Below are 25,496 nucleotides of genomic sequence, written 5' to 3' on the forward strand. Positions count from 1 at the left end.
ATTCCAACATGAAATACATTCATTATTTTCCTCAAAATTCTACAAACAATACCCCATAATGACAACGTTAAAGAAGTTTGTTTGAAATCTTTGCAAATTTATTAAAAATAAAAAAATAAATAAATCTCATGTACATAAATATTCACAGCCTTTGCCATGACACTCAAAATTGAGCTCAGGTACATCCTGTTTCCACTGATCATCCTTGAGATGTTTCTGCAACTTGATTGGAGTCCACCTGTGGTAAATTCAGTAGATTGGACATGATTTGGAAAGGCACACACCTGTCTATATAAGGCCCCAGAGTTAACAGCGCATGTCAGAGCACAAACCCAGCCATGAAGTCCAAGGAATTGTCTGTAGAACTCCAAGACAGGATTGTATGGAGGCACAGATCTGAGGAAGGGTACAGAAAAATGCTGGACACACTCTGAGGATGCCTGCCTCTTTTTAAATCACCCCCTTAATGTGGTTCAACTTTTTTTTTACCAAAAAACTGACCAATCAAATGTATATTATTACAAACTAAGGGCATTGCCGCCCAGAGCGCCAGATACCCAATTTACCTCCAAAGTATTGAGCAAAGGCCATGAATACTCATGTACATGGGATTTTTTTTGTTTTTTTATTTTTAATAAAGATTTCAAAGATTTCAAACTAATTTCTTTCATGTTGTCATTATGGGGTATTGTTTGTAGAATTTTGAGGGAAGTAATGAATTTAATCCATTTTGGAATAACATAACATAACAAAATGTGGAAAAAGTGAAGCGCTGTGAATGCTTTCCGGATGCACTGTATATATTGGCTGCACCTCTCAAAACTCAATTTTTACTATATACTGTATACATGTATATACAATAAACATCAATCAAAGTAAATTTTCAGTGACATAATCCATTTCTTCTGTGTATAAAATCCAAATATAAAGTTCATCTGTGAAAATACAGTTCTTCCATTGCAATAAATAGCCTTTCTTTAAGGTGTGCACCTTGTGCCAATCTTCTTAAATCCATACCCCTTGTGAATCTTCTATACCAATAATGTGCTGTGGCTCCCACCACCTTTCACCACTGTGCTCACCTCCAATATAGACCTGTTCCCTGGTCCAAAACCCCCTTACCCTGCTGGGGTATATACAACCAGGCTTCACTGCTGGATAATCTCCTTCTTTCCTCCGCTTTCCTTAATGGGTATGCTTTTTATCTGGATAAATCTTGTATGGCCCTTTAAAGCTTCTGTCCTCCTTCACCTGACAGTGACCTCATTTAAAACACAAACATACTCCCTGAGGAAGTCACGTGACCATGACGATACACGTTGGGCGGAGATGGTTGATGCAGTACTGAGGACTGAGAGTAACACGGGAGGTGCAGCCCCGTTGTATGGTTTACAAGCGGATTTTCTCTTTTCGAAATGTAAGCGCAGATTATGTCATTAAATGTGGAAGTTTGAAATATTACATCTCACTGGGTACCGGCACTCTGAGGCTGCCCAACCTTTTTTTAATGTGCCTTACAACCTTTAGACAGGCAGAAATGGCACTGTAGTGCTGGTATCATAGATTCCAGCTGCACAAGATGATCAGGGGCTCCCACATCAGGGATAAGGGATGGACAGCTTGGCCTCTTCGCTCAGGGTACTAGATGACCTTGCCTCAGCACTGGTTGAAAGTATTCTTGTTCCTGTTGCAATAACAGTGGTCTATTTTGTCTTTGTACAGCTGTCCTGATACAGACATCTACCTATATATGTACTCCGACTGTAAAGGGCCCATACTCAAGTCTGGTGTGTACGGAGGAGTCGGAGTTGCCATCGCTGTCTTGTTCCTTGCCTTAATCACTGTGGCTTACTTCTTATTCAGACGTGGTAAAGACAAAAAACTACTGTGAGTACTATATTTTCTTCTACAGTATCTCAATAGCCATCTAAACTTTAAAGATATAGTAAGCTAGGGAAGGAATCACACACCGCTATAGGGGGAATGTGGGGGTGATAAGAGTGGCAGTTGGGGGTATAGTGAGCACTAAGATCAGTCAGAGTATTATGGGTGGTATGGTAGTCGGTGACTACTGCAGTTCTCACTATAGTTTTTATTATAGTTGTTGTTTATTAAAGGCGCCAATAGCGCAATATTAAAATAAATCTTATGTACTTAATTCTGTTCATGATCTTATCCTTCTGGCTGGAAGGGTATATATGTGGCCTTAATATGTGCCTAATTTTTTGAATCACGGAAGGACTGGAGTGGTTTTTTCTTATATTTAAACAGATAATTAATAGTTTTTGTATTTTTGGTTTTATTTTATTACCATTTTCTGAAGGAAAGTCCTCCCATTGCTTCCACATGTGAATCGCTGTCTGGTTTATCCAGACGGGGAATCACAACGTTTTTTCTTTCTTCTCCTCTCCAACAGTTGATAGGAGGAGACATTTTTCCTAGTCACTCCATTTGGGTGTCTATCCACCTGAGTGTTTTTTTTTTTTTTTTTTTTTCTTTCTTGTATTTATTTAGTTACTGTATTTAATATGGCGTACTCTATGCTAGATGAACATGCTTTTGTGATTTCCCATAACGTTAGGGGTCTAAATACACCGGAGAAGCGATTGGCGGTGCTTAGGGAACTCCACAAGCAGAAACCGATAGTGGTGTTTCTTCAGGAGACCCACTTTCGGTCCGGCAAGATTCCTAGATTGCATGATAGACATTATCCATATGTTTTCCATGCAACAAATCCCGAGGCCAAATCTAAGGGGGTGACAATTTTGCTACATAAAAATGCTGATTTCATTGTACATCAGCAGATGGCGGATATTGCCGGAAGGTATTTGTTTTTGAAGGGGATTTGGGCGGGAACCCCGGTTACCTTGGCTAATGTTTACTTCCCCAACACCGCACAGGTTACTTTTTGTCAACATGTGGTAGATGAATTGAAGGGCTTTGCATCTGGATGTGTGGTGCTGGGGGGAGATTTCAACTTAGCGCTAAATCCCCTTCAGGACACATCAGATGGCAGGTCCAGCATTCCGTATAAAAAGTTGCGTAAAATCAAGACACTTCTAGCTTCCCTTACTTTAGTAGATACTTGGCGCTTGGCAAACCCCTCAGGCAGGGACTATACATATTTTTCACCCTTGCATAATAAATTTACACGCATAGACTACATTTTTGTTACTCAAAGGGATATATCCCGTATAGAATCTGCTAAAATAGGTGTGCAGACCCTATCTGACCACGCCCCTATATCGTTGCAATTTCACAAAATAAACATACATCGCGGCCCCCACTCGTGGAGATTAAACCCCTCCCTGCTCACGGATAAGGACAACACTGACAAAATAGCAGATATAATTAAATTATATTTTACAGAAAATGTCTCTGAAGAATTGTCGCCGTTTACAATTTGGGCGGCCCATAAATGCGTGGTTCGGGGGGAGCTCATACGGCTGGGGGCCACGAGAAAAAGGGTTGCTGAGAGGGAGATTAATGATTTGATACAGACCATTAGAGACCTAGAGGGGAAGCATAAACAATCCTTAGCAACTGATACAGCAGTAACCTTATTAGAACTGAGGAAAAAACTACAAGCCCATTTGAACCTTAAAGCACAAAAGATCCTTTTCTTGAAGAAGGGGTTCTTCTATGAACACAATGATAAAACAGGCAAACTTTTAGCAAAGGCCCTTAAAGAAACATTACTATCGACGAATATTGCTGCAATTAAAACCAGTGACGGTCAGACAACACAGGATGCTGCGAAAATCGCGCAAAGATTTCAGGAATATTATTCCAATTTGTATAATCTACCGCAGTTACATAAACCTAGCGACCTAAGGGGGACGACAGCAGAGATTACTAATAAATTCCTGGACGACAGCGGACTCCCCAAACTTACTGAGGAGGAAGCGCTGTCACTGGAAGAACCGATAACTGAAGGTGAACTCACCGCAGCTATTAAGGAACTAAAAAAGGGGAAAAGCCCTGGACCGGACGGTTTAACAGCCCACTATTATAAAATCTTTATGGAATTGCTGATTCCATGCATGATTAATACATTTAACCACTTCCGAGACCCACAAACGTTACCAGAAGATTTCCTGAGAGCGCACGTTACAGTATTGCCTAAACCTAATAAAGACCCTCTAGATTGTGCTAGCTATAGGCCGATTTCTTTATTGAATGTGGACCTAAAAATTTATACGAAAATACTAGCGAACAGACTGCGCCCATTGTTGCACAAACTTATAGGTCCCGAGCAGGTAGGTTTTATGCCTGGTAGGGAGGCGAAAGATAATGTGATTAAAGCCCTTAATCTTATACACAGGGCCCAAACAGAACAATTTGAAGGCATGCTCTTATCTACAGATGCAGAGAAAGCCTTCGACCGTGTGTCGTGGGACTTCCTGTATGCGACTTGCTCTCATATAGGTTTGAGAGCACATATGCTATCATGGATTAAAACTATTTATTATAATCCTACGGCCCAAATTAAGGTGAATGGGACACTGTCAGACAAGGTGCAGATACGGAATGGGACTAGGCAAGGGTGTCCTCTTTCGCCCTTGCTGTTTATACTCACTTTGGAACCATTAATCCGCACAGTTAATTTATCACCCTCTATACATGGCTTCCACGTAGGCGATAAGGAATACAAGTGTGCTGCGTATGCGGATGATCTATTGTTTTTTATAACTCAGCCGCATGTTACTATGCCCAATCTGTGCACTATATTTAAGCATTACAGCTATATGGCGAATTTCAAAATTAATTATAAAAAATCTGAGGCCCTCAATCTTACGCTACAAGAGACCACACGGGAGGCTGTTTTATGTAACTGTAAATTTAAGTGGGAATCCCGATCCCTTAAATATTTAGGAGTTCATTTGACTGCTAGTCTAACTGAGATATATAGCCAAAATTTTTTGCCATTGTTACAAAACGTGAAAAAAGACCTGGAGAGATGGACACTTAAACATTTCTCCTGGTTTGGTAGGGCAGCGATCGTCAAAATGACAATCCTGCCCAGATTTTTGTATTTTTTCCAGACTTTACCAATATGGCTACCTGCAAAATTTTTTCAGTCATTGAATGCTATTCTTAGACACTTCTTATGGGCATCTAAAAAGCCACGCATAAGCCCTGCAATACTCACTAGAGATAAAGGCAGTGGGGGAATGGGATTCCCCAATTTCAAAAATTATTATAAGGCCACTCATCTTACCAGAATAATTGACTGGACCTGCCATGCGGATAATAAAGATTGGGTGAAACTTGAAAACGAGGTAGGTCCTATTCCAGTGACATATTCCCCTTGGATTCCGTGGGACTTGTGCCCTAAACAGCTTAAGCAACATCCCCTTATAGGGACCACTTTAAGATTATTACAAATAGTGGCTCAAACAACGGGTTTGACTACTTCACCTGGCCCATTAACACCGCTAGTAGATAATCCTGACTTTATACCAGGCATGCATAAACCTATCCGGCACTTTATATGTGGGAATTTGCCCTTATTAGCCACTCATTGTTTTGAGGGTAATAAGATTAAATCAATGTTGGACTTACAACATACTTTGGGTTCAACCGTTTTGGGGCAATGGACGTATAGACAAATACATGATTATATTTTGAGCCCGCGGAGGATCAAACATTTTTTACGACCATTAACGCCTTTTGAGGCGGTTTGCCTTCGTGCCAAGGCTTCTACGAAAAATATCTCTCTCACGTATGCCTGGTTACAATCCGCAGCACGTCTGGAACCTAATAAACATAAGCTTTTCTGGGAAGCAGCATTAAATGCATCATTTACAAACGACCAATGGCTACAGGCATGTGTATTTGCTCATAAATGTGCAATTAGCACTAGATTACAGGAAACTTCTTTTAAACTTCTGACGAATTGGTATAACACGCCAGTTAAATTGCATAAGTGGTTCCCCGATGTTCCAGACCTATGTTGGCGTTGTAATCAGGCTAAGGGCACTTTACAACATATATGGTGGGAGTGTGACCTAATCAGACCATTTTGGGGCCAAGTGATTAGTACTATACAACAAATAACGGATACACAGATCCCCCTTGACGCTAAATGTTGTCTGCTACATATTACTGACCTTTCTATGAGTAAATATAAAAAATCGCTGATTAGATTTCTTCTAACTGCCGCTAAGACAGTGATACCGAGATATTGGAGGAACATTATGACTCCCTCAATTAGGGAATGGCTGGGGGAGATAGGATATTTGCATAAAATGGAAGAAATTAGGGCTACAGCACATGAAAGCATGGGCAAGTATATAGTTATATGGCGACCTTGGGTAGTGTTTAGCAATTCTTCTGTAAACGCCTTTTTGATACAAACATGAGGTGGAGGGGGCGCTATGTGTTCGGGCTAGCAATGCCCGCTTGATTATTTACGGACAACTGGAGGTGTATTTAGAGTGGTATAAAGTTATAAGGCAGATACGCCGGGACAGGCTTTTACAACCCATTGATATATATGTTTAGATACCATTGACGCTTTGGGAATGGTAGGGTACCTACCCTTTTACTAATGGGCCTTTCCATAATTTTTTTTTTTTTTTTTTTTTTTTTTTTTTTTTTGGAGGGGCTTATTAGTCTAATAGGGATCTTCTATCAATCTGTTTATATGCAAACAAGAGGACTAAAAGTATGAGTTTGAGTCTGTAACGCTATTGTTATCCTATGGTACACACAGGCAATTGTATTTGCGCTTGTTATGTATTGCTATATTTGTATTGTAACTGGCTATTTCTTTAATAAAATCTAATTGACATAAACTTTAAAGCTCGCTGTATAATCTAACATCATTCATGGTAATTAGTGTATATAAAGGCGTTTTAGATATAGTAGATTAAACAACAACAGAAAATGGGATGAAATCTCTATAAAGTGATCGGAATTCCCATCTTAGAGACTTGTCATAGGAACAACTGCCCCAACTGGAAGATTTTTCCTTACCTCTAATGATAACTCTAACATATTGGATTTCCCAACCACCTTGTTTCTTTCCTTTCTTTTATACGGCGGCAGTTCTTACCACCCTCTCAAAAGTGACCTGCAGTGGCAGTATAGCAGGGGCTGGAAGGCATTCAGAAGATGATCTTACCATCTCCTGAATATCTGCTTTTTTTTTAATCCTAAGGTGGACTTTGCATTCAACAACCACAACTGTGAATTAAGTATTTGGCTGGAGGTTGTGGCACTCTCCCATTGACCTCAGTGGAACCACCTATCAAGTTCACTAGTCCAAGTTAAATTGGTAGGGCCGCAGCATGTGCATAGACCTGTCTAGCTGTAATGTTAGAATTTAGGTGGGTGACCAGCAGTGATGGCTGCTCCATTAGGGGAGCAGGGGCACCGCCAACCTAATCCATGCGCCTGGCCCCTAATCTATATGCTGGGTGCCGGATGCATGGATTTCAATGGGCTTTTTTCTTTTTTGGAATCACATGATTAGAGCCTAATTGGCTTTAAAAAAGGGTGGGCTTGGGGTGCAGAACACTGCACCCTGATCCCACCCAGTTGTGTGACAATAGAGAATTCAAATCTGCTATTTCTACTTCTTCTCCCGGCCAATCGGGTCGGTCACAATACCCATTTGGTCTTAGCCCACTTACACACGGTCGGAGATTTTGCCAACCAAATCCATCGGATTTTGCCCGTCGGATTTAGTCCAACGGATTGTGTCCGAAACTGTTGCATACACACGGTTGGGCCAAGTTGGCGAAAAATCCGATCTTTCAGAACGTGATGACGTAATTTCGTTACGATGGGACTACATTCAGGCTAGTAGCCAATAGCTTTGATGTAGGAATTTAATCTGAGCATGCATGGCACTTGGTCCGATGAAAATGCTCTACACATGATCGGATTAGGTCCGTCCGGCCCAGTTGGTCGGGAAATATTTCCAACATGTTGGAAAATTGGGTCGGACGGAGATTCAGACAGAATCAGTCCGATGCATACCACACACAGTCGGATTATCTGACGACACGGTCCGATAAGACTCATTCCGACAGATTCTCCGACCGTGTGTACAAGGGCTTAGAGGAGTGACCATAGTGACCATATTGGCCCCGAGGAGGAGACGCAGTGGGAAGCCTGGAGGGGTGAAGGGTTTCACTGACAGACCAACCCGAAAGAGGGGAGGGGGTGTTGTGGATGGTTTGTTTCCCCCCCCCCCCAAAAAAATGTAGCCCCAGCTGCCACTGATGGCCAGACTGGTAAATCTGACGCTTAGCCACCCATTCGTATGTCCCTTTCCTCTCCTTAAAAGAGCCATTATGACAATGGTGACCAGTACAAAAAAAAAAAGGAAAGAATGTCCTGAGCAGCAATAAAAAAATCCTAAACCTAAAAGATGCCTTTACATTTTTGCATTGTTACATTAGCTCAGCTTTGACCAATCTAACTATGTATATACCATTTCCAATTCCCTGTGGAAATCATTGAAGTAGGCACTGTTACTCCAGTGATTTATATTGGCTTCAAAGTACCATCCCAGACAGCTGCCCTGCTGCACTGTAAACACAGAAGGTTGTTTGCTTGGCATGGACACCATTCAGAGAACACTTTGCAATTTTCCATACAACGCAAATTATATTCTGATCGGATAATGTGAAGATTATGGCATCACTACTTCACTTCTAAACCTCGTCTGATCAAAAAAGCTATCACTTGGCACAGGACCCCAAAGCCAGTGATAACACTGTGGTAGAAGTTCCAACAGTGATGTCCATCTTCCAGGGGGATTGGCCAGGTATGGCATATACATACTCACATTAGTACCAGGGTAACTATGCAAAAATAGCCATACCTGGGATTCAGTTTTTAAGCAAAACTTTTGTTGAAGAAGAACATTCAATGGCTCAGTAGCCCCCTTATATATTATAACTGCCATTGAAAATGTAGCTACACAAAACTAACTAAAGGAAGGTGTTCGTGTAATAGAAAACAATAAATGCTTATCTTCCCCCTGTCATTACCACTAAATGCTGATCCCACCCTGAGAAATGCAGAGATCTGCAGGGAAATTACATTTCAGTGTCAATCTTTTGGTCCCCGGAGCTTCCACATCATTAGAGAGAGTGGTGTTGTGTAGGTCAGCAGGAGGAACTAGTCAAAGCTTCAGGGGACCACAGAATTCAGGAAAGTGATATATGAAAGAAATTACAGGGTTTTTTTAGTTTAAAAAGAAACATTAAATAAAAAATAAATAATAATTTTTATACCTCAAAAAAATGGGTTTTTTTTGGCATTTTTTTTAAAGTCACCATGACACTTGGACAGAGTTGTATGTAGTTTTCTGTTAAACAGTCTCCTCAACTTCTCAAATATTTTGTGTTACCAGAGAACCTTTTGCTAACGATCAACAAGAGAACTGGTCTGAAGAAAATGAAAGCGAGTGGCATGTAGATCGTGGGATCACCAACCTGTATGAAACAAATGGAGGTAGGTAGTTACAATCTGGTTCCCTTCTTTCTGCATTATTCTGCAGTAGGGCAGACTCCTAGCTCCCTTCTGTCTGTATCAACCTGCAGGAGGAGGACAGACTTATAGCTCCCTTCTGTCTATCACCCTGCAGGAGGAGGACAGACTCATAGCTCCCTTCTGTTTGTATCACCCTGCTGGAGAACGACAGACTCATAGCCCCCTTCTGTCTTCACATCATTTCCCAGTTCCTGGTGCCACCTTAGGCCCCTTTCACATGGGATGAATCAGTGATGATCCGCTTGCTCAGCGGGGACTGTCCGTGTTCATCCGATCCACTCTGCAGACAGATATAAAAATAGGATTTTCCTCCGTCTGCAGAATCGGACCATAGCGGAGATGGACGATATCGGGTGTCTGCAGATGTTCATCCGCGGACACCCGCTACACCATAGGGATGCATGTATGTTCGTATTTCATCAGCAAACGGATGGATGAAATACGGACATATGGTCCGCATTTGTGAAAGGGGCCTAATGCCACGTACACACGACTGAACTTTTTGACAGCAAAGGTCTGACGGAACGAGTCCATCGGACAATTGGATCGTGTGTGGGCTCCATCGGACCTTTGCTTGCCAAAAATCCGGCAGACTTTAGAAATAGAACATGTTTTAAATTTTCCCACCGGAACTCCGCCGGACCGAGAAATCCACTCATGTGTATGCTAGTCCGATGGACAAAAACCGACGCTAGGGCAGCAATTGGCTACTGGCTATGAACTTCCTTATTCTAGTCCGGTCGTACGTCATCACGTTGAAATCCGTTGGACATTATGATTGTGTGTGGCCAAGTCCGTTCATTCGGGAAAGTCCGTCGGAACTCCGCCAAAAGTCTGTCAGAAAGACCGTTAGACCTAGTCCCTCGAAAAATCCGGTCGTGTGTACGTGGCATAAGACGGAGTGTGAACTAAAGCCTTCCCTATGGATACACTGACAGCAATAACTATGATATCATCCCTACCCACTCTAAATCTAAAAAGAATGCATTTTCCTGGAATTACATTAATTTTTATTTATTTTTTATCAATTCTGCATCACTTTTTTTACTTCCAGACTCATCCATCTCTTCAAGGGAGAAGTTTAAACCAGTCCTGGATAAAATAGACACAACAATTGAGGTAATTGCCTGTTTTATAGCTGAGCATTGCCATTAGAAAACTTTCTTTCCAGATTGACAGACATGAACTGGTGATGTGCTGGTGACACTGTTGCTCATGACTAAGGATGAGCTTCGAGTTCAACTCATGTTCGACTCGAACATTGCCTGTTTGCCTGTTCGCCTGTTCAGCGAACAGTGAACAATTTGGGCTGTTCGCGGCAAATTCGAAAAGCTGGAACACCCTGTACAAGTCTATGGGAGAAATCTAAAGTTCTTATTTTAAAGGCTAATATGCAAGTTACTGTCCTAAAAAGTGTTTGGGGACCCGGGTCCTGCCCCAGGGGACATGGATCAATGCAAAAAAAAGTTTCAAAAACAGCAATTTTTTCAGGAGCAGTGATTTTAATAATGATTAAAGTGAAACAATAAAAGTGTAATATTCCTTTAAATTTCATACCTGGGGGGTGTCTATAGTATGCCTGTGTAGGGGCGCATGTTTCCTGTGCTTAGAACTGTCCCTGCACAAAGTGTCATTTTGCAAGGAAGAAAAGTCTTTTAAAATCACTTTCAATTGTCGGCTCCAGTAATACAGAGAACACTCAATGAGTGTTCTCTGTATTACGCAGACAATTCATTCATTAAAGTGGAGGGCCACCCTGAAAACCAAAAAATATTAAAAATTACAAAAAAATATAAAAAAAAAAAAAAAAATGAAAAATAATTTTTTTTTTTACTTACCAGAAATGCCTGTTGCTAGGCACTTTCTCCTAATCTTCCTCTTCCTCCTCCGCTGAGATCTTCTGTCTTCTCTCTTCGTCACGGCGTCTTCTGGGTAATGGGTCGCGCTGTGTTCTGGGAACTGTGTGTTCCAGAACACAGCGCGTCCCATTCAGAAAGAGCTGCGGGACTCGCGCATGCGCAGTAGCTGCGGGACTCGCGCATGCGCAGTAGGAAATGGGCAGTGAAGCCATAAAGCTCCACTGCTTGTTTCCCTTAGAGGGAATGGCGGCGCCGGGACCCGAGAGCCGAGGGACGGGTCGGCCTCGGGCGGCCGACATTGCGGGTTCCCTGGACAGGTGAGTGTGTTTATTAAGTCAGCAGCTGCAGTGTTTGCAGCTGCTGACTTTTTTTTTTTTTAAACGGACCTCCTCTTTAATAAAAAAATGTAAAAAAGCGTGGGGTTCCCCTAAATTCAATTACCAGGCCCTTCAGGTCTGGTATGGATATTAAGGGGAACCCTGCGTCAATTTTTTTTTAAAATTGGGCCTCATCCCCACAGCGCTGACGTTCCTTATATTAGGAGGGCGGGGCCAACCGTCACCTGACCCCGTCCCCTCTGATGCTGGTGAGGGAAGCCATGGGGTTCCCCAGTGACATATGGGTGACCCCGCCCCCCTCTGATGTAACTCAGGTTTCCGTTACATCAGAGGGGGGCGGGATCACCCATACGTCACTGGGGAACCCCTAGCTTCCCTCACCAGCGTCGGAGGGGGCGGGGTCAGGTGACAGGTGGCCCTGCCCTCCTAATATAAGAAACGTCAGCGCTGGGATCCCCGCAGTGTCTCCGCAGTGGAGACAGAAGACGGATGCATACATGGACAGCGCTGGACTGAAAATCACCCGTCGCTGGATCAGATCAGCCATCGCTGGACCCAGGAGAGATGATCATCCATTGCTGGATAGCAAGAGTGCATTAGCACCGCTGGAATTATTTTTTTTAATAAAGGAATTTTTCAAAAGTGTGTTTGTCTTATTTAACCATTTTTTACAATTTCTTTGTGAAATGGTAGGGGTACTTTTGTACCCCCTTACCATTTCAAACAGGGGGGGCCAGGATCTGGGGGTCCCCTTGTTAAAGGGGGCTTCCAGATTCTGATAAGCCCCCCACCCGCAGACCCCCACAACCACCGGCCAGGGTTGTGGGGATGAGGACTTTGTCCCCATCAACATGGGGACATGGTGCTTTCAGGGGTCGCAGACCCCCAAAGCATCCTCCCAATGTTGAGGGCATGTGGCCTGGTACGGTTCAGGAGGGGGGTCGCTCTCTCGTCCCCCCCTCTTTTCCTGCGGCCTGCCAGGTTGCGTGCTCGGGTAAAGGGTCTGGTATGGATATTTAGGGGGACCCCCACATCATTTTTTTTTATTTGATGCGGGGTTCCCCTTAATATCCATACCAGACCTGAAGGGCCTGGTAATTGAATTTAGGGGAACCCCACACTTTTTTTTTTTTTTTTTTTTTTTAATCAATGAATGAATTGTCGGCTAATACAGAGAACACTCATTGAGTGTTCTCTGTATTACGGGAGACGACAATTGAAAGTGATTTTAAAAGACTTTTTTTCCTTGCGAAATGACACTTTGTGCAGGGACAGTTCTAAGCACGGGAAACATGCGCCCCTTCACAGGCATACTATAGACACCCCCCAGGTATGAAATTTAAAGGAATATTACACTTTTATTGTTTCACTTTAATCATTATTAAAATCAGTGCTCCTGAAAAAACGGCCGTTTTTAAAACTTTTTTTTGCATTGATCCATGTCCCCTGGGGCAGGACCCAGGTCCCCAAACACTTTTTAGGACAGTAACTTTCATATTAGCTTTTAAAATGAGCACTTTAGATTGTGAACGTTCGAGTCCCATAGACTTTAATAGGGTTCTAAAGTTCACATGAAGTTTAGGTTTGTTCGCAGGTTCTGGTGCGAACCGAAGAGGGAGGTGTTCGTCTCATCCTTACTCATGATATGTAGACATAACTTCTTGCCTGCTGAGAAGCTTAGTCTTGTCTTAACCCCCACTTATTTAAACTACAACAAAACCTTGCCTCCCAAAAAGACACATAGGCCACTTTAACCACTTCAATACAGGGCACTTTCGCCCCCTCCTTCCCAGCCCAATTTTCAGCTTTCAGCTCTCTTGCACTTTCAATGACAATTGCGCGGTCATGCTACACTGTACCCAAATGAAATTTTTATCATTTTGTTTGCACAAATAGAGCTTTATTTTGGTAGTATTTATTCACGACTCCGTTTTTAATTTTTTGCGATATAAGCGAAAAAATAGCGGAAATTTTTTAAAAAAACTATATTTTCTTCTTTCTGTTTTAAAAGAAATCCAATAAAATCAAATTTTGTCATAAATTTAAGTCAAAATTTATTCTGCTACATGTTTTTGGTAAAAAAAAATTCCATTAAGTGTATAATAATTGGTTTGTGTGATCATGGACATATATACGCAAATGATCATGTACAGATGTGCACAGGTGATCACGAACATATGTGTGCAGATAATAATTGGGACATGTGATTTTAGTGGGACATACAGTGGTGTGAAAAAGTGTTTGCCCCCTTCCTCATTTCCTGTTCCTTTGCATGTTTGTCACACTTAAGTGTTTCGGAACATCAAACCAATTTAAACAATAGTCAAGGACAACACAAGTAAACACAAAATGCAATTTCTAAATTAAGGTGTTTATTATTAAAGGTGGAAAAAAATCCAAACCATCATGGCCCTGTGTGAAAAAGTGATTGCCCCCTAAACCTAATAACTGGTTGGGCCACCCTTAGCAGCAACAACTGCAACCAAGCGTTTGCGATAACGTGCAATGAGGCTTTTACAGCGTCCTAGAGGAATTTTGGCCCACTCATCTTTGCAGAATTGTCCTAATTCAGTTACATTAGAGGGTTTTCGAGCATGAACGGCCTTTTTAAGGTCATACCACAACATCTCAATAGGATTCAGGTCAGGACTTTGGCTAGGCCACTCCAAAGTCTTCATTTTGTTTTTCTCCAGCCATTCGGTGGTGGACTTGCTGGTGTGTTTAGGATCATTGTCCTGCTGCAGAACCCAAGTTCGTTTCAGCTTGAGTACACGAACAGATGGTCGGACATTCTCCTTCAGGATCTCTTGGTAGACAGCAGAATTCATAGTTCCTTTTATCACGGCAAGTCTTCCAGGTCCTGAAGCAGCAAAACAGCCCCAGACCATCACACTACCACCACCATATTTTACGGTTGGTATAATGTTCTTTTTATGAAATGCAGTGTTCCTTCTACGCCAGATATACTTGGACACACACCTTCCAAAGAGTTCCACTTTTGTCTCATTGGTCCACAGAATGTTGTCCCAAAAGTCTTGGGGATCATCAAGATGTGTTGTGGAGAAATTGAGACGAGCTTTGATGTTCTTTTTGCTCAGCAGTGGTTTTCTCCTTGGAACTCTGCCATGCAGGTCATTTTTGCCCAGTCTTTTCCTGATGGTGGAGGCATGAACGCTGACCTTAACTGAGGCAAGTGAGGCCTGCAGTTCCTTGGACGTTGTTGTGGGGTCTTTTGTGACCTCTTGGATGAGTCGTCGCTGCGCTCTTGGGGTAATTTTGGGCGGCCGGCCACTCCTGGGAAGGTTCACCACTGTTCCATGTCTTCGCCATTTGTGGATAATGTCTCTCACTGTGGTTCGCTGGATTCCCAAAGCTTTGGAAATGGCTTTATAACCCTTTCCAGACTGATAGATCTCAATTACTTTCTTTCTCAATTGTTCCTGAATTTCTTTGGGTCTCGGCATGATGTGTAGCTTTTAAGGATCTTCTGGTGGACCTTACTGTGTCAAGCAGCTCCTATTTAAGTGATGCCTTGATTGTGAACAGGTGTGGCAATAATCAGGCCTGGGTGTGGCTAGAGAAATTGAACTCAGGTGTGGACAACCACAGTTATAGTATGTTTTAACAAGGGGGGCAATCACTTTTTCACACAGGGCCATGATGGTTTGGATTTTTTTCCACCTTTAATAATAAACACCTTCATTTACAAATTGCATTTTGTGTTTACTTGTGTTGTCCTTGACTATTGTTTAAATTGGTTTGATGTTCCGAAACACTTAAGTGTGACAAACATGCAAAGGAACAGGAAATGAGGAAGGGGGCAAACACTTTTTCACACCACTGTATGTAGTGGACATGTGTTTTTATTATTTGGGGACATGTTTGTTTTGGGGACATGTGTGTTTTACATTAGACTGGTTATCAGTGAGTAAAAAGCTGTAAAAAACAGCTCATACTCACTGATCACCAGCCGGCTACAGTGATCTGCTCTCTTCTCCTCACCGACGACTTCCGTGTGAGGAGAGGAGAGCCGATTGCCTAGCAACCGGCTCTCTGTTTACATCACATGATGGCTGTGATTGGACACGGCCATCATGTGATCAGGAGGGCCAATCACAGAGCCCTCCTGCCGATCCGAGATGCACCGTGTCAGGGTGACACGAGCGCATCGGGATCGCGCAGCTGCGCAGGCATGCGCGCATGCAATCCCTCTCCTTCTGACGGACGTCCCTGAACGTCCAGTCCAAAGGAGAAGGCTCCCACCTGGCCATATATATATATTGGCCGGGTGGGAAATAGTTAAGTTGGAAGTAGGGCAAGGCCACAGCTTTATTGAACATCTTAGTATAACAACCGTTAAAGTACAAATACCGTGCCGGTCAGTTATTCTGTGAGCATCTATAATCAAACCGTATAGTCTAAGAGGCCTGTCCCCACCATCAGTGCGAGACAGGCATTAAACTGACCTCATAATTAACTTGAGGGCATAACCCATCAAGTAATACCAATTGCTGGCATGGTAAAACTGCCAAGGAAGCTGTGACAAACACAAAACGGTCAGGTGGGTGGGCAACTCTTGTGACATCAACTTTTCTTGAAAGTAGAGGGACATGCCTCTGTGTAGCCGTTTCTAGAGTTCCAGCTCCACCCAGTCACCTCGTGCCATTGCAGCCAATCCCAACAGTGTCACTCCGTCTCTCTGATTAGGTTGACACCCCGCTTGGTTACCAAGCATCCATCAGTCAAGGCTCCCTTTCCTTAGGGCGGGTCGGGTCAGGGGGCCTTTATTAATGTTTGTGGGAAGTGTTGTTTTTACTAGGGAGTAACAGATACCCGGATAACAAGGATAGCTTGCCAAAAATTTGTGCAGTGTTGAATTGTAAGTCTTGTGAACTTGCTGCACATTTTCACTGGCAAGTTGTACACTTGCAGAGCACTTGAAGCACAAGTTCTAGTTAACGCTTTTCCAATTTGTAGCAAAATTGTGTGACAAACCTCTAGCACATGCTCAACCTTTGGCCCTCCAGCTGTTGCAGAACTACAAGTCCCATCATGCCTCTGCCTGTGGGAGTCATGCTTGTAACTGTCAGCCTTGCAATGCTTCATGGGACTTGTAGTTTTACAACAGCTGGAGGGCCACATGTTAAACACCCATAATCTAGCAAAAGCAAAGTTGCAGTGGTAAGTCTACAACAAGAGCTCTGCAAGTGTACAGCATGAAAATTCAGCAGGAGTGACCCCTGTGGTGGGGTGACTATTGCACAACATAACTGAACCAGAACTTGCAGCACTCTCTGCCTCTCTTTCTCTCGGCCTCCGTCTCTCTCTCTGCCCCTGTCTCTCTCTCTCTCTCCCTCTCTCTGCCTCTCTCTCACTCTCTCTCTCTCTGCCTCTGTCTCTCTCTGCCTGTCTCTGCCTCTCTTTCTCTCTCTCTGCCCCTCTCTCTGCCTCTCTCTCTCTGTCTCTCTCTCTCTCTCTCTCTCTGCCTCTCTCTCTCTCTGCTTCTGTCTCTCTCTCTCTCTCTCTCTGCCTCTCTCTCTGTCTCTCTCTCTGCCTCTCTCTCTCTCTCTCTCTCTCTCTCTGCCTCTCTCTCTGTCTCTCTCTCTCTCTCTCTCTGCCTCTCTCTCTCTCTGCTTCTGTCTCTCTCTGTCTCTCTCTCTGCCTCTGCCTCTCTCTGCCTGTCTCTGTCTCTCTGTCTCTGTCTCTGTCTCTCTCTCTGCCTCTGTCTCTCTCTCTCTCTCTGCCTCTCTCTGCCTCTCTGCCTCTATCTCTCCCACTCTCTTCTCTCACTCTCTGCCTCTCTCCTCCCTCTCTTCTGTCTCTCTCTCTGCCTCTCCCCAGTCTGTGTTCATGTTCCTGCTCACCTGCTTGTCCTGCATGGGTCCGGAGGAGGGGGAGGAGAAGGAGAAGATGGCAGCAGCTTGTCATTACTGTTCTGGCCACCATGTACAGTGTCCAGCACACTGTGATTGGGCATATGGGGGTCACGTGCAGAGGCGGGACTTCAGCCCCACGCCGCACATGACCCCCATACCTCCAATCACAGGGCGCCGAACACTCTACATGGCGGCCGGAGCGTTGGGGACACAGGAAATTACATTTAGAAGGAGGCAGCCAGTAGTGACACTACTGGCATGAAATTGCGCCCCCCTAAATGTCGCGCCCAGGGCCACGCCCCCCCCCCCCGCACCCCCCACTCTACGCCACTGTTGCAGCAGTGTCATGCAATGTGAACTTGCTGCAATTGTTCAGCAAACTTGTGAAGCCTGTCAAGTCTAGCAATAACTTAGCAAGTCATCTTCAAACTTACAGCTCAATTGTTTACTATCTGAGTACCAACCTGGAGGACCCAGCCTAACTGATGCCTTCATCTGCCTACCTAAAACAACCATCTAGAGGTGTCTGCTCTCTGTTTTCAAATAGTTATTTATGTACAAAACCACAAGCCTTCTGATGGAAAAGCTGAAACACCGACTAGCATAGGCTCCTGTAATTGGGAGAGTGTGAGATACTAATCTGAGGTTCATGTTGTGGCACATACATTCAACGGCTCCTTTATTAGGTACACCTTGCTAGTACTGGGTTGGACCCCCTTTTGCTTTCAGAACTACCTTTATTGTTTGTGGTATAGATTCAACAAGGTGTTGGAAACATTCCTCAGAGATTTTGGTCCATAGTGACATGATAGCATCATGCAGTTGCTGCAGATTTGTCAGCTGCACATCCATGATGCAAATCTCCCATTCCACCACATCCGAAAGGTGCTCTATTGGATGAGATCTGGTGACTGTGGAGGCCATTGGAGTACAATGACCTCATTGTCATGTTCAGGAAACCAGTGGTGAGACGATTTGAGCTTTGTGGCATGGTGCATTATCCTGCTGGAAGAAGCCATCAGAAGATGGGAACATTGTAGTCATAAGGTGACGAACATGGTCAGCAACAATACTCAGGTAGGCCATGGCATTTAAATGATGCTCAATTGGTACTAAAGGGCCCAGGAAATTTCCCCCACGCCATTACACCACCACCAGCCTGAACCATTGATACAAGGCAGGATGGAACCATGCTTTCATGTTGTTTACTCCAAATTCTGACCCTACCTTCTGAATGTCACAGCTGAAATCAAGACTCATCAGACCAAGCAATGTTTTTTCTTCTATTATCCAATTGTGGTGAGCCTGTGCAAATTGTAGCCTCAGTTTCCTGTTCTTAGCTAACAGGAGTGGCACCTGGTGTGGTCTTTTGCTGCCGTAGCCCATCTGCTTCAAGATTCAATGTGTTGTGCACTCAGAGATGGTATTCTGCATACCTTGTTGTAACGAGTGGTTATTTAACCGCTTAAGGACGGCCTCCTGCACATATACGTCAGCAGACTGTCACGGCTGGGCACAATCACGTACCTGTACGTGGCTCTTTAAGTGCCCAGCCGTGGGTTGGGAGCGCTCCGCCGGCGGCGCGCTCCCAACCCGGTCCTGAGCTCTGTGACCGTGGCCACGGGACCAGCGGACCCGATCACTGCCGGTGTCCCGTGATCGGGTCACAGAGCTAAAGAACGAGGAGAGATATGTGTAAACAAACTCTCCCCGTGCTTCCTACTGAGCCTGTCACTGATCGCCTGTTCCCTGTTATAGGGAAAGACTACTGTGTGTATATATATATATATATATATATGTGTGTGTTTATATATACATATACAGTAGCTATTCTTCAATATATTAAAGTATCAAGGTAAAGGGAAAATTAAACACCATAACTTTTATAATATTACATAATTACAACCTCTACATATTTATAATCATATAATGTAATGTTAATATATCCTCCAATAAAGGCCAAGGGGCATAAAAGGCAAAAATAAACATGATAGGCCAAAAAAAAAGAGTAAATATATAAAATGGACCATATCAGACAATCAGGGCTGGATCCACATTGGAAGAACAAAACATCCAGCAAACCCTAGCACAAAAAGACAAATAAATCTAACCGATCAGAAATTAGATCAATAAATAAATGAATACATTTATGAATCAATTACATGTATGTTCACTGTGCAGAAGGGAGGGTCCCAGCTCAATAGGTCAAAACCCAAAAGGAAAACATAAACAATCATAACGGGTAAAATTAAGATTGTTTGGGATACGCGCATGCACCGCACACATCGATGCCTGTGTTTTGCGAATATCCCCTAAACCGTGTAGGTTTAGGAGATATTTCTTGCACCTACAGGTAAGCTTTAATCTAGGCTTATCTGTAGGTAAAAGTGGTCTGTAAGGGTTTACAACCACTTTAATGTATATTTCTTTGCCTAGTATGCCTTCTGTTATGTTGAGGGCTGATGTTGTTTCTTTCTTCAATACGTGTTCTGAACAGTTAATGATGTCAATTGTTGGAACATACACTAACTACAGGTATAGGTATATATCTGTCTACCTTACATGGACCTGCCCCTGTTTCTGTGGTCTGTCATATATGTTGTTCTTTTGTACTTAAACATGTTGAATTCTTATTAAAAAGAGATTAAACATAATTTTTGATCTCTTGGACTTATTTCTCTGTTTGCGCTAGGGTTAGCCTGACATGTTGATCTTCCCACGTGGAACGTGTGCCATCTGCATCCAGTCATAATTTTTCTCTTATGACTCCTTTAATGTATTTACTTGTCTTTTTTGGCTGTCATTTTTCTTCTTTCCATTTATTCCCCATGGGCTTTATTGGACGATATATTAACATTACATGATATGATTATAAATATATTTTCTATAAAAATGGAGAGGTTGAAATTATCTAATGTGTTTACCTTGATACTTTAATATAATCAAGTATATATATATATATATATATATATATATATATATATATATATATATATATATATATATATATATATATATATATATATATATATATATATATATATATTATTCTCTCTCTCTATATATATATATATATATATATATATATATATATATATATATATATATATATATATATATATATTATATTATTATATTTATTTATTTTACATTTATTCTACAACTCCACAACTCTTCAAAAAGGCTGAAGTCCTCTACCTCAGTGTTGCATTCCTCATCATAGTCCATATCAGAGTTCAGGCCTAAACCCTTCATGGAATGCACCAGTAGCCAATCATTAACCTTATCTGTGTCAATGTTAAAACCCACTTACTGAGCCTTGTTTCCTCTATTCCAGGCTCCCTTTCACTAGAGGTTCAAAGGGCTTTTATTGTTATTACCCACAATTAAGTCTCCTTCTTGTCTCCTCTTTAGATCAAGATACAGAGACCAGAGCTTGCCAGGTTGTGATCTGACCTCTTGGACAGTGCATAATTGGGGGTCACCATCATAGAAACATCACTTGGAAAAGCGTGGTTGGCCAGCTGTGATATGATCTTCAACAGTGGCCTTCATACCTGCAAATGGTCATTCTTCATCGACAGACTGAGCCCTTAACTTCACTGGGTTCATATAAAGTGATGAAGAAGCAGCCAACATTAACACAAGTTTCTATCCAAAGCTCCATTCTCAACTTATGAAATGAAATATGACTGTACATTCTCCTCTCAGTTCTTTACCATTGTCCTCATCTGGCATCATTCTATTCTTCAGTGACTTTATCCCCCATGTTATTATTATATATTTGTAAATTATTCTTACATTTAATTTAATTTTTTTATGTTAAAGACAGGTACATGTGGTGTTTGTTATAAGAGACTGTGAACTGGATGGAATATTCTGTGAACATTTTTGTAATGTACATTTTACACATAGATTAAAATGTTTGTGTAAAAAAAAAAAGGAAGTTAAGATTTATTATATATATATATATATATATATATATATATATATATATTTTTTTTTTTTTTTTTTTACTGTGTTGTTAAAATGTAACACCCATATCTTTTCTCCTTCATTGGCAATAACTTAAATAAGTTGAACAATACTCTTCAAAATTTCTAAATACTAGAAAGGCAATTTTCCAATCAGAGTACCATTTATATTTGCAAACCTGAACCATATAAATAGTAGTTCATTTTGATATATGGTTGGTTTTTACAGACAGTAAAAACCCTAAGATTTTATAGATCCATTAATAGTTTGGGGCATGGCATCAAATATTATTTAATTTTTATTACTTTGGCAAACATAAGTTATAGACATGTGCACTGCCAAAAAAATTAGTTTTTTTTGTTTTTTTCGGAAATTTGAAAATTCCAAAATTAAAAAAAATTGTATATTCAAATATTTGGAATTCATAAATTTGAAAATTTGAAAATTCGGAAACTCGGAATTAGAAAAATTTGAAAATTTGGAAAATTACAGAATTCGTAATTCAAAAATTCAGAAATTTGAAAATCCAAAAACAAGAAAGGAAAATTCGAAATAATAACTAACTAATTAACTAATAATAACTAACTATTAAATTATAAGTATTGGAAATTCTTTTCAAATTTGGCTGTTAGTGAATGTAACAAACACAAAATTGATGAATTATCCGAAATAACGAATGCTGCATCTAAACAAATGGAATGGAACAAAATAATAATGAATAAACATAATAATAATATGTTTTTATTATTATTATTGTTATTTATTATTATTATTTTGTTACGTTCCATTCCTTTAGATACTCCAATGACATGCTGGTAGGTTAATTGGATCCTGTCTAAATCGTCCCTAGTATGTATGAATGTAAGTTAGGGACCTTAGAGTGTAAGTTCCTTGAGGGTAGAGACTAATTTGAAAGTACAATGTATATATAAAGCGCTGCCTAAATTGAGGGTACTACATAAGTACCTGAAATAAATAAAATTAAAATAAAATATGGCATTCGTTATTACGGATAATTCATAACTTCGGATAAATTCATAATCGTTATGTTCACCAACAGCCAAATTTGAAAGGAAATTCCAATACCTATAATTGAATAGTTAGTAATAGTTAAGTTAGTATTAGTTAGGTATTATTTTGATTTTCGGGTTTTGAATCTTCGGATTTTCGATCCTATTTTTGGATTTCCCAATTATGGTTTTCTGAATTTTTGAATTTCTAAATATTCTGAAAAATTCAGAAACTTGGATATTTCCGAATTAACTAATTTGTCTAAATTCATTAAAAACGAATTTGGAACGAAGCAAATTGCATATGTCTAATACGTTATCAACACTCTTCCTGTTTGAACAAAAACTCTTAAAATTATTTTAAAAAAAAACACTATAATAGAGCTATCACTGAACAAGGAATAAAATCACAATATACAAAACAAACATAGTAATCAACCATCTATAAATAATAAATGTATCCACATACTGTATATCTCGAATGAGTTCATCAAAAACTATTTTTGCTGTATTAAGATGACTTCCACACAAAACAGATAAAAAACAAATGATCTTTGCCAAGCCCATACCCAATTAATTACACATATCAAATTAACCATTAGGGTTGATTTACTAAAACTGGAGAGTGCAAAATCTGGTGCAGATGTGCATGGTAGCTAATCAAATTCTAACGTCAGCTTGTTCAAGTAGCCACCCTGGCGGTATGATTACGTCAGATTTTTGCGTCTCAAAGCAATACATTGTGTTTCATGGAAATTTGGCATTTTAGAATTGTAGGCCTGTAATTCTTAGGAATAACATATTTAAATCTGTCCAAACAAGAGTCTAGTAGTCATCCCGGGTATGATAAAATGTGAAACACGAAATCATAAATTATAATATAATGAATAACTACCAGTATTAATAATTACAACAAATAATAATATAATAATAATAAAATGAATTTTCCCACGAATCACTATCGCTCAATTCTGCAAGTGATTCTAATTTACTATCGCTGTTTTCTAGCTGTTCTAAAACCACTTTTTGACGTAAAGGGAAATTTTTTGGTTGCCATGGACAATATCAAGTTTCCAGGCAAAAAGAACAGTATATATAATATAAAACTGCACACAAGTAGGGATGGGCAAACAGTTCAGCCCGAGCATAAGTTCGGGCAGAACTTTGGTTGTTCAGATGTTCTGCGAACACCGAACAATATGCGGCATTTGGGGCAAATTCAAAAGCCTCCAGAACACCGTTAAAGTCTATGGGACATTCACATGAAAAATCAAACCACTTTAAAGGTTTATATGCAAGTTATTGTCATAAAAAGTGTTTGTAGACCCAGTGGCGTAACTAGAACCTTCAGGGCCCCGATGCAAGAAACCATGAAGGGCCCCCCTGAACCCCAGCCAGGGCCCTTCCCTCTGAGTCCGGCGGTGGAACTCCAGGGCTTGGTCACAGGTATGACCTTTGTGAGCCCTGTAGTTCCACCACTGGTATCAGTAGTTTTTTTTTATTATTATTTTTTTAATTTTTAGGTGCCCCATTGGGGGACTGTCCCTAGGCAGGATGGGGTCCCCGCCCCCAGAAGAGATGAGGTCCTTTTCTCCAGGGCAGATGAAATTACTGCCCCAGGTGAGAAGGGGTCCCTGTCCCCACGTGAGAAGGGGTCCCTGTCCCCAGGGGGAGATGGAGGGGGTATGTAATGGTGTGTGGGGGGTGCGGTCCTCTCACTCACCATGACCAAGCTGCAGGCCGCGCACTCATCCATGGTGGCCTGGGCTCCATCCAGTGTGCTGGACGGGCGATCAGCATATCTCCCAGAAAGACCTTTCATCATCTGTGCATGACGGGGGAGGAGGGGGGCTGGCAGACAAGCCTGCAGTGTCCTCCGGGGAGCTCTCATAGGGCTGCACTGCAACTATGATGTGCTTAAAGTTTGTTTACCTGGGAGAATTATGCAGTGCAGTGTGGGCCGGACTCGGGGGGGGGGGGAGCGGGGCTTGGGGAGAATAGACATCGGACTGAGTGGCAATGCATGGAGCAGGAGAGGGGTACTCTGAGGAGCCGGCCGAGGACACAGGTAATGCGGGGAATGCACAACTAAAGAGCAGCCAGTGCGATAGTCGAGCATGGAGCTCTGCTAGTTACCCTCCACCTCCAGCCACCCATGTGCATGGTGCACTGGTACCCCTAGCTGCCTATGCTGCTGCCGGTCATATGTAGAGGGGGCTGCATGGGCCCCCTGCATCACAGGGCCCAGTTGCGGTCGCAACTGCTGCACCCCCTATAGTTACGCCCCTGTGTAGACCCGGGTCCTGCCCCAGGAGACATGTATTAATGCAAAAAAAAAAAAGTTTTAAAAAGGGCCGTTTGTTCAGGAGTAGTGATTTTAATAATCTGTAAAGAAGCAATACAAAAAATAGTCCTTAAAGAGGAAGTAAACCCTGATGAGTTTACTTCCTCTTTCATTCCCTGCAAAGGTAAAGCATAATGGACTACTATGCATCGCATAGTAGTCCATTATGTGTCACTTACCTGACACAAGAGCCAGCAAAGTCACCGCTGTCCCCTGTAGTCCGGCGCATCCATCTTCCTGGTGTGTCTCGCTGCTCCGCCGCTGTCATTTGGTGAAGCCGTGATGACGTCACTCCCGTGCAAGCGCACAGGAGCCGCCACTCGCGGCATATCGCTGTTGACCGCGCCACGCTCAGTACGCCTGCGCGCCCCTGCCTACGGCGCATGCGTCGTAGACAGTGGTGCCTGTCTTTCGGCAAATATCTCCTAAACCGTGTAGGTTTAGGAGATATTTCTTGAACCTACAGGTAAGCCTTAATCTAGGCTTATCTGTAGGTCAAAGTTGGTTGTAAGGGTTTACAACCACTTTAATAAAAGAGTCCACTTTTTATATCTAGCAGCACTTGTCACTTTCCTCTAAGT

At 41.9% G+C, this 25,496-nt stretch overlaps 1 protein-coding gene across 1 annotated transcript in view; it reads left to right on the forward strand.

The window, feature by feature from the left end:
* LOC143961285 (mucin-17-like) overlaps window positions 1–21,500 on the forward strand; it is a 62,481-nt gene extending 40,981 nt beyond the window's left edge. Inside the window, exons 9-12 of the mRNA XM_077470536.1 lie at window positions 1,723–1,887; window positions 9,374–9,474; window positions 10,568–10,632; window positions 21,001–21,500. Of these exons, the coding sequence (XP_077326662.1) occupies window positions 1,723–1,887; window positions 9,374–9,474; window positions 10,568–10,632; window positions 21,001–21,036 (367 nt within the window). The 3' untranslated portion in view covers window positions 21,037–21,500. The remainder of the gene's footprint in view (window positions 1–1,722; window positions 1,888–9,373; window positions 9,475–10,567; window positions 10,633–21,000) is intronic.
* The last annotated feature ends 3,996 nt before the right edge of the window (window positions 21,501–25,496 follow it).

The sequence above is a fragment of the Lithobates pipiens genome, unplaced genomic scaffold (genome assembly GCF_037356315.1).
Source record: "Lithobates pipiens isolate NorthernLeopardFrog02 unplaced genomic scaffold, aLitPip1_a1.2 Scaffold_8, whole genome shotgun sequence".
Taxonomy (NCBI): domain Eukaryota; kingdom Metazoa; phylum Chordata; class Amphibia; order Anura; family Ranidae; genus Lithobates; species Lithobates pipiens.